The sequence below is a fragment of the Galdieria sulphuraria genome, assembly GCF_000341285.1.
Source record: "Galdieria sulphuraria unplaced genomic scaffold scaf_150, whole genome shotgun sequence".
NCBI lineage: Eukaryota > Rhodophyta > Bangiophyceae > Galdieriales > Galdieriaceae > Galdieria > Galdieria sulphuraria.
This window is the reverse complement of record NW_005178325.1, coordinates 1-7,001: the sequence shown is the minus strand read 5'-3', so window position 1 is coordinate 7,001 and position 7,001 is coordinate 1. Positions and strand designations below refer to the sequence as shown.

Sequence of the window (7,001 nt, the reverse complement as noted above, 5' to 3'; positions counted from 1 at the left end):
GCAAACTGCATTTTGTCCTATTTTGCATATATACTGGTCTCCTCAACCCATTTTCATTTATTTTTTGTATTACACAAACAATAACGACACTTGCTCATCATAATGTCATTAAAACAGAACATGAAGCCTATTGATCCAATACGTTTTGATATCGTTGACTTTTTAAGAGCCATTCATGGAGCAAATCAAGGTCTTCTTATCTGTTCTCTTACTTATGATATGCAGTTCCCTTGTGTATCTGAGTGGCACGATATATTTGTTCTACAAGTATTAACCTTGTCATTCTTTGTTCATCTACTTTGAGTTTCCAAACTACAATAGAATATTTTGTTGACTTACTGATGTGTAAATGTCAAGGATGATAAACTTATGAGTTTCCCTCTACGTTTCAGTGTTTCTGGTAGACCTAAAGAACCTCCAATAACAAAGTTTACTTTTCCTTTCTCAAAAGAATCATAGAGCAGTTTTTTAAACTCTATAGAGTTGATAACTGATCCACTGGAATCAAGACAATATAAACAACCCTTTTGCCTAGAGACTAACTGTGAAAGATGCTGATTATCACGAGTCCACAACAGATCTACTGTTATAAAAGGTCTCAAACGTAAAATATATTCCTCCATCGCCAATTGTAACCAACGTTCTTTTGTCTTTCCTGTTGATAGAATAGTAACGTGTAATAGTGAACATATACTTGTCTGTAGGTTACTTCTTACTCTATGTTGTTGTTGCAAGTGACTGGTGAACAACCAAGACTTGCGTATTTTATTATTACAACTTGACAAGAAATTGGCCACAAATGCCATGTTATTACCTTCAACTAGATTAACTCTTTGAAAACGTTGTTCAAGATATGTAAAGCCAATTGCACTTGTTCTTGAGTAATGACCAGAGGAGGTGCCAATCGTACAACTTGAGGACCAGCAGACAATACTAATAAGTTTTGTTCAAGTGCTCTATCAATGACTTGAGATGCTGTATAACCATCTTTAAGTTGTAATCCTATTAATAAACCCAATCCTCGTACTTGAGAAATACACTGTGGATATGATTGTTTCAACTTTTCCAAACCTATTTGTAACTCCATTCCTCTCTCTTTGGCATTTTCGATAAGTTGTTCTTCTTCAATAATGTGACAAACTGATAATGCCGCTACACAAGATAAAGGATTTCCTCCAAAAGTTGCTGCATGGTCTCCGGGTTCAAACAAGTCACAGTGAGATTGGCACAACATAGCTCCTATTGGAACTCCACCTGCAAGACCCTTTGCTGTAGTGAAAATATCTGGTTCAATACGATAATGCTCATATCCCCAAAGTCTTCCAGTTCTTCCCATTCCTACTTGAACTTCATCTAATATCATCAAAGCTCCTATCTGACTACAAACTTGTCGAACAGTTTGAAAGAACTTTTCATCTCCAGGCATAACTCCACCTTCTCCTTGAACAGCTTCTAACATTACCCCCACAATTCTTCGATCATCCGAAGACTTTATGTTATCAACCAATTCTAAGAAAGATGACGTATCGTTGTAATCCACATAAAGGAATCCCGGTAACAAAGGTAAAAAATGGGATTGATATTTAGGTTGAGCAGTTGCACTTAGAGAACCACAAGTCCTTCCATGGAATGACTTGTTTGCACTGATAATGATCGGTTCTTTACAATTCCAACGAACTTTACCATATTTTCTTGCCAGCTTAATAGCTGCTTCATTAGCTTCTGTTCCTGAATTACAAAAGAAAACTTTGTCAGCACAAGAGTGTTCCACCAACCACTTTGCCAATTCTACTTGCTGAGGAATATAATATAAGTTGGATACATGATGGACACTATTCATTTGCTGTTGGACGGCATCGATGAGTTTTGGATGACAGTGACCAACGCTACAAGTGGCAATACCTCCAACAAAATCCAACAACTTGCGTTCGTCCTGATCCCAAAGCCAAGCACCATTACCATGTGAGAAATATAAAGGCTGTCTATTATATGTTTTCACTACATACTTGTCAAAGTCACTCAAAACCTTATCCAACGCACTGTTCTCTTGGCTAGTTGCATCACTTGAGGTTGTGACCATCTCTTTAAGATAAATAGAAAATGTAGTGCAGTGTCTCGAAAGATGTATTCGCTTTCTCAATATTCTTTCCTTTTGATCATTCATTCCCTTTTTAGTCTTGGCTTTTCCAAAGAAAAGTTGTGGTGAGGATAAAAAAGCCATCATTCACGTTATTTCAAGAAAATCCAATCAATCTTATTAGTATTATGGAGAGATGGTCAACGCCTCGTTGTGCTTTTTGTTGTAGTGGTATTTCCTTAAGACCCAAAAATATAAAGTTGTCACAATGGAAACTTATTTCAAGAGGGTCTTTTACTCAGCGGCTGTTATTGCAGCGTTCCTTGGTTCCTTCAAGTGACGTTGATAAATGTTGTCAGAGGTTTAGGTTGATTGACTTGAACATGAAAATATTCGATCATAAGAAACGAAGACAAGCACTATTAGATAAAGGTATACTAGTATTTCATGGGAGGGAATAATGCCAACTTGTTTTTATAGAAGCAGTATCGACACAAGTACCCGATTTGGGTAACTTGAAACCAGCTCCAGGTTCCCATCATAGGAAGAAAAGAATAGGAAGAGGAATTGCGGCAGGTCAAGGAAAGACTGGTGGAAGAGGTCACCGAGGACAGAAAAGTCGAAGTGGTGAGTCAATACGACGTGGCTTTGAAGGTGGACAAACACCGCTTCATCGAAGACTTCCCAAGTTCGTATTTGAGTTTTTCTCCATATGATTGTGGATGTATTGATCATTTATCTTTAGAGTGGTAGGAAGTCCTATGGGAAAGGGTCATCAGAAGACAGTTTATGGTATTATCAAATTGGAAACTCTCAATCAATGTGAACCAGGCGAACACGTTACTTTGGAGTCGCTGGTCTCGAAGAAGAGAATGACCAAGAATAAGGAGAAACTTGTAAAAGTTCTCGGAGATGGGGAATTGAAAGTTTCCGATTTAACGGTATATGCTCACGCCTTTAGTCAATCGGCAGCTAGAAAGATTGAAGAAAAGCAAGGAAAATGTGTTGTGTTATCTCCAACTCGCGATTCTATTTCGACTGAACCATCATCCAATAGCGAAAATAATAAAGTATGATAGTCTAGTTATAACTTTTCGGTTCAGATTGGAAACCTGCAGGAGGAAGGATTCCGTGCTTTCTCAAAAATACTTTGATTCCATAAACACTGGGATGATAACCGATGAATGGTTTCACCTCAACTTTGAACGCAGAGTCGCTTTCTCTCATACCCACTTTGGCTTCAGACTAACCATTAAAGTGGTTTATCAGGGTTGCTTATACAAATATTTGGGAAACTTACCTCAAAATCCAATTGAAAGAGCTCCATCCAGGGCATGGCAGGAGGTTGTCTAGATCTGCAAAACTCTATTGCTTGACCACAATTCACCCAAACAAAGTGGACTTGATCAAACTCAAATGAAGCTTGTTCAAACATTTTTCTAAAGTGCTCACATCTTGAAAACCTAAGAATAGCGTTATGCATAGAAACCTGATCGATGAAAGAAAGACACAAACCCGTGAATAGAGAGCGCAACGAGAACAGGTTTACCTTGTTTCAACAGTTCAATAAGATGTTTACGACCTCTAAACTCTATTACTCTACTTGGAGGTCGAGGATATCCCAAGTAATAGCGACTCCATTCTAATAAAGTATTTCGTATGCCTTGTAAAGACTCGGAATGGTTAGCATCTACTGACATGAACAATTTTTTCAACTCCTATAGAAAATGGCTTGTGGGAGTTTTAAATGGTTCGAGTTGTTCTCCTGTATTATTTCTATTTATTTCTGTTACTTACTTTATGGTGTATTACAAGAGAGACTGTATGATGGTTCCTTTAAAGCTTTGAAACTTTCCTTTTGACAGCTTCTAGGTATAAAACAAACTATTCTCCGGATGGCGCACAGTTTGGTTATAGCCTATTCTTGTTATTTGTGCAGTGTCTTTCCCATACTGTATTTTCCTTTATTTGTATTTTACTTTTTGAAACAACGGGATGGAACCAAAAAGAACGTCTCTACTCCTTATTTTATAGATATAGACCGAAAGTGCTGATCAAGGGTTATGGTCTGATTGCAGCTAGTTATTTACTTGCCATGTTCTTCTCAAACTACGCACTTCATTACGTTTCTTATCCACTTCAGGTATGTATTTGTTCCATCCAATTGACAAAAACATTGACTTTGTTGAGTAGACACTTGGCAAGAGTAGCAAGATGATACCCGTTATGCTCATGGGAATATTGATACGGAGAAAGAAATATTCCTTCTCACAGTATTTACGTGTTGTTTTGTTATGTTTCGGAGTTTTTCTGTTTTCTTACCAACAAAATGTTCCCAAAACAACTTTCAACTCGCAAATATTGGGTATCCTATTTCTCTTGGCATCGTTATTTATGGATGGCTTGACGGGTCCTCTTCAAGAGAGATTGGTTCAAGATAAACAAATTAGCACATATGAAATTATGTTTTACCAAAATCTATTTGCTGTATCCTATGTTGCTATAGGTGAGTTTATTCTTATTTCAGGGAATTCTGGGCACTGAACTGCGCATTAGTCTTGTTCCTAAATAGAGGATGGTTAGAAGCTTGTCAATTTATTCGTTTCCATCCTCAAGTTTTGAACGATATTGTTATTTTCTGCTTGACAAGTGCAGTTGGACAAGGTGTTATTGTCTATACAATTTGCAATTATTCTGCGCTTGTATGTGCTACTGTTACAACTACACGAAAATTTTTATCAGTTCTAGTGTCTTATGTAATATTTGGACATATTCCATCTATTTATCAATTTTGTGGAGTATTTTTCGTATTTGTATCTATATCTTGGGAAATATTGGAAAAATATCGCTCACAAAAAATAAATTAGTTGTGTAGTAAAAATGGACTCTTTCCTAGTGTGACAAAGGCCATTGGATACTCATCGATAGGCCTATCAAATAGGATGGTCCACGTGAGGAATCGATATTTCTGTTTGCTCGATTTTGATTGGACAAACGAATATTCGATGACCCAATCAGACTCGTCGATCTGCCTATGTGTAGTCATTACACGACTCAAAACGAAAAGAGCCATATGGTCGATTCCAAAAATACAGACGAAAGAAACAGTTGTATATAAATACTCGACGCATGTTTGGATTGTTATGGAACGCTTATCTGTAGAGAAGTGTTCCTCTGGAGGCATTATGTCAGAACATGATAGTTGGGAGCTTCCTTTTTATAGTCCTTCTAGTATAGAAGAAGAAAAGTTTCCCTTGTTATACGAGCTGGTAGAACATAACTGGGAAGATATGAAGGAAATAGAAACTAAAGATAGAGTTTGGTCTGAAACTTCACAAGCAGAAAATTCGGGTCCGCAACGTACACAACCCAGGCATGAGGGAATCAAAAGGAGAAAACAGAATAAGGCTAACTTGCCATCGGATAGTACTGGTAGCTTTCATACAGTTTCGATATCTGAAACGAATGATTTGCATCGTTTCTCCTATGCTCGTTCAAATGTCACAAATGAAGCTATATATTCTGATACTTCCATCACCAGTGCTCCCGCAGTGTGCATGACTTCAAGAATTCAAGTTTCACAGGTAGACGAAATTTTAGAAACTGTTGGACAACCTCCTATTTTTAATTCATCAGCTGGAAAGTCAGAAGAAGAACTGAGAGAGCAAAGAAAGCAACATTTGAAGGCTCTAAAGAGTTTGACACCAGAGCAACGTACTCTCAGACGTATTTTGAGGAATCGCAAGTCTGCTGCGAATGCAAGGAAAAGACACATAGAACGCTTGCAACAACTTGAAAGGGAAAATGAAGAATTAAAGTGTAAAATTGGTCAGTTGGAAGAGAAACTACGAGAATATGAGAAAAGAGGTTGAGACCATTCCTTTTTTGTTGTCTATTTGTACATAAGCATTCTTGGTTATATCAAAATTAATCATATTCTAATAGAAAGGAATTTTCCTTCTTTTTTCTGTACAATAAATGTTGTTTATTATCAAATGTGAAACGCATTAATTTCTGGGAATTATCGTCGTTATACGGCGTGTGATCGTTTATGGGTTAGTTGAAAAGGAGCAATAGCATTTATCAAACTCATATCTATCCACTTTTCTTGATTAGGTATTACTCGAGACACGCTCCATAAGCGTCGCCTTACAGGAGGTAAAAAGGCAGTATGGAGAAAGAAGCGAAAGTATAACTTGGGACGACAACCTGCCAACACCAAGTTGGGTCCTAAAGCAGTACGTCCTGTTCGAGTGAGAGGAGGCAACTACAAGTTTCGAGCACTTCGTTTGGACACGGGTAACTTCTCTTGGGGATCTGAATCTACTAGCAGGAAGACGAGGATTGTAGCCGTCGTCTATAACGCGTCAAATAATGAACTTGTAAGAACCAATACACTAGTCAAAGGTTGCATCGTTCAGATCGATGCTACTCCGTTCCGACAATGGTATTCGCAACATTATGGTATAGAAATAGGAAAGAAGAAGAAGGTAATGCTGTCTTTTCTTTGTCTATTGATTTTCTATTCTTAACGCCATTCAGGATGATGCACAACAAGAAGAACAGTCACAGACAACTACAAAGGCTGTAGATAAGCAGAAAGTTTCAGCTGTTAGCCGACCAGTTGAAAAAGCATTGTTAGATCAGTTTTCAACAGGAAAGTTGTTGGCTAGAGTTACTTCGAGGCCTGGCCAATGTGGACGATGCGATGGATATATTTTGGAAGCAAAAGAACTAGAATTTTATCAACGCCAGATGCAACGTCGTAAGAAATCCGGCAAGCAATAAATATTTTTTTCATATGCTGACCACAATACTTTCCTGTTTATGAAGAAAATAAACCCATCAACTTTTTCAAGCTTGTCTGTAAGAAAAGCAAGCACAAGCCTAACGCAACAATAGATACAATACCACCTGCAAGTGA

At 37.7% G+C, this 7,001-nt stretch overlaps 7 protein-coding genes across 7 annotated transcripts; 4 read left to right on the top strand and 3 right to left on the bottom strand.

Moving 5' to 3' along the window:
* Window positions 1–20: 20 nt before the first annotated feature.
* Gasu_63000 (uncharacterized protein) lies at window positions 21–641 on the bottom strand (the record flags this gene model as incomplete). The annotated part of the gene is made up of 2 exons (XM_005702518.1): window positions 340–641; window positions 21–284 (listed from the first exon to the last, which is right to left on the bottom strand). Exons 1-2 carry the CDS (start codon window positions 621–623, stop codon window positions 209–211), a joined length of 360 nt encoding a protein of 119 aa, XP_005702575.1. The 5' UTR covers window positions 624–641.
* A 39-nt stretch (window positions 642–680) lies between these two features.
* Gasu_62990 (acetylornithine aminotransferase) lies at window positions 681–2,231 on the bottom strand. The gene has a single exon (XM_005702517.1). It carries the CDS (start codon window positions 2,222–2,224, stop codon window positions 821–823), a length of 1,404 nt encoding a protein of 467 aa, XP_005702574.1. The 5' UTR covers window positions 2,225–2,231; the 3' UTR covers window positions 681–820.
* A 10-nt stretch (window positions 2,232–2,241) lies between these two features.
* Window positions 2,242–3,176, top strand: Gasu_62980 (50S ribosomal protein L15 (plastid)). Its single transcript, XM_005702516.1, has 3 exons — window positions 2,242–2,509; window positions 2,558–2,765; window positions 2,823–3,176. Exons 1-3 carry the CDS (start codon window positions 2,266–2,268, stop codon window positions 3,151–3,153), a joined length of 783 nt encoding a protein of 260 aa, XP_005702573.1. The 5' UTR covers window positions 2,242–2,265; the 3' UTR covers window positions 3,154–3,176.
* A 14-nt stretch (window positions 3,177–3,190) lies between these two features.
* Gasu_62970 (uncharacterized protein) lies at window positions 3,191–3,791 on the bottom strand. The gene is made up of 4 exons (XM_005702515.1): window positions 3,593–3,791; window positions 3,378–3,540; window positions 3,272–3,322; window positions 3,191–3,225 (listed from the first exon to the last, which is right to left on the bottom strand). The coding sequence occupies exons 1-4, from the start codon at window positions 3,775–3,777 to the stop codon at window positions 3,217–3,219; spliced, it is 408 nt and encodes a 135-aa protein (XP_005702572.1). The 5' UTR covers window positions 3,778–3,791; the 3' UTR covers window positions 3,191–3,216.
* Window positions 3,792–3,801: 10 nt separating this feature from the next.
* On the top strand, window positions 3,802–4,971 carry Gasu_62960 (nucleotide-sugar transporter, DMT family). Its single transcript, XM_005702514.1, has 4 exons — window positions 3,802–3,899; window positions 3,950–4,220; window positions 4,271–4,583; window positions 4,634–4,971. Exons 1-4 carry the CDS (start codon window positions 3,805–3,807, stop codon window positions 4,942–4,944), a joined length of 990 nt encoding a protein of 329 aa, XP_005702571.1. The 5' UTR covers window positions 3,802–3,804; the 3' UTR covers window positions 4,945–4,971.
* A 150-nt stretch (window positions 4,972–5,121) lies between these two features.
* On the top strand, window positions 5,122–6,071 carry Gasu_62950 (uncharacterized protein). The gene has a single exon (XM_005702513.1). The coding sequence runs from the start codon at window positions 5,221–5,223 to the stop codon at window positions 5,947–5,949; it is 729 nt and encodes a 242-aa protein (XP_005702570.1). The 5' UTR covers window positions 5,122–5,220; the 3' UTR covers window positions 5,950–6,071.
* Window positions 6,072–6,081: 10 nt separating this feature from the next.
* Window positions 6,082–7,001, top strand: Gasu_62940 (40S ribosomal protein S8e; the record flags this gene model as incomplete). Its single annotated transcript, XM_005702512.1, has 3 exons — window positions 6,082–6,132; window positions 6,194–6,567; window positions 6,620–7,001. The coding sequence occupies exons 1-3, from the start codon at window positions 6,129–6,131 to the stop codon at window positions 6,863–6,865; spliced, it is 624 nt and encodes a 207-aa protein (XP_005702569.1). The 5' UTR covers window positions 6,082–6,128.

Bases quoted from the DNA above. Each gene is read 5' to 3' on its own strand.
- Gasu_62950 (XM_005702513.1), top strand. From the start codon at position 5,221: ATGGAACGCTTATCTGTAGAGAAGTGTTCCTCTGGAGGCATTATGTCA.
- Gasu_62970 (XM_005702515.1), bottom strand. From the start codon at position 3,777: ATGTCAGTAGATGCTAACCATTCCGAGTCTTTACAAGGCATACGAAAT. The intron at 3,541-3,592 runs GTTTGTGTCTTT...CGCTATTCTTAG, and splicing joins GTTGCGCTCTCTATTCACGG to GTTTTCAAGATGTGAGCACT. The intron at 3,323-3,377 runs GTAAGTTTCCCA...TTTAATGGTTAG, and splicing joins TCTTTCAATTGGATTTTGAG to TCTGAAGCCAAAGTGGGTAT.
- Gasu_62990 (XM_005702517.1), bottom strand. From the start codon at position 2,224: ATGATGGCTTTTTTATCCTCACCACAACTTTTCTTTGGAAAAGCCAAG.
- Gasu_62960 (XM_005702514.1), top strand. From the start codon at position 3,805: ATGGCTTGTGGGAGTTTTAAATGGTTCGAGTTGTTCTCCTGTATTATT. The intron at 3,900-3,949 runs GTATGATGGTTC...GACAGCTTCTAG, and splicing joins GGTGTATTACAAGAGAGACT to GTATAAAACAAACTATTCTC. The intron at 4,584-4,633 runs GTGAGTTTATTC...ACTGCGCATTAG, and splicing joins TGTATCCTATGTTGCTATAG to TCTTGTTCCTAAATAGAGGA.
- Gasu_62980 (XM_005702516.1), top strand. From the start codon at position 2,266: ATGGAGAGATGGTCAACGCCTCGTTGTGCTTTTTGTTGTAGTGGTATT. The intron at 2,510-2,557 runs GTATACTAGTAT...TTGTTTTTATAG, and splicing joins ACAAGCACTATTAGATAAAG to AAGCAGTATCGACACAAGTA. The intron at 2,766-2,822 runs GTTCGTATTTGA...ATTTATCTTTAG, and splicing joins CTTCATCGAAGACTTCCCAA to AGTGGTAGGAAGTCCTATGG.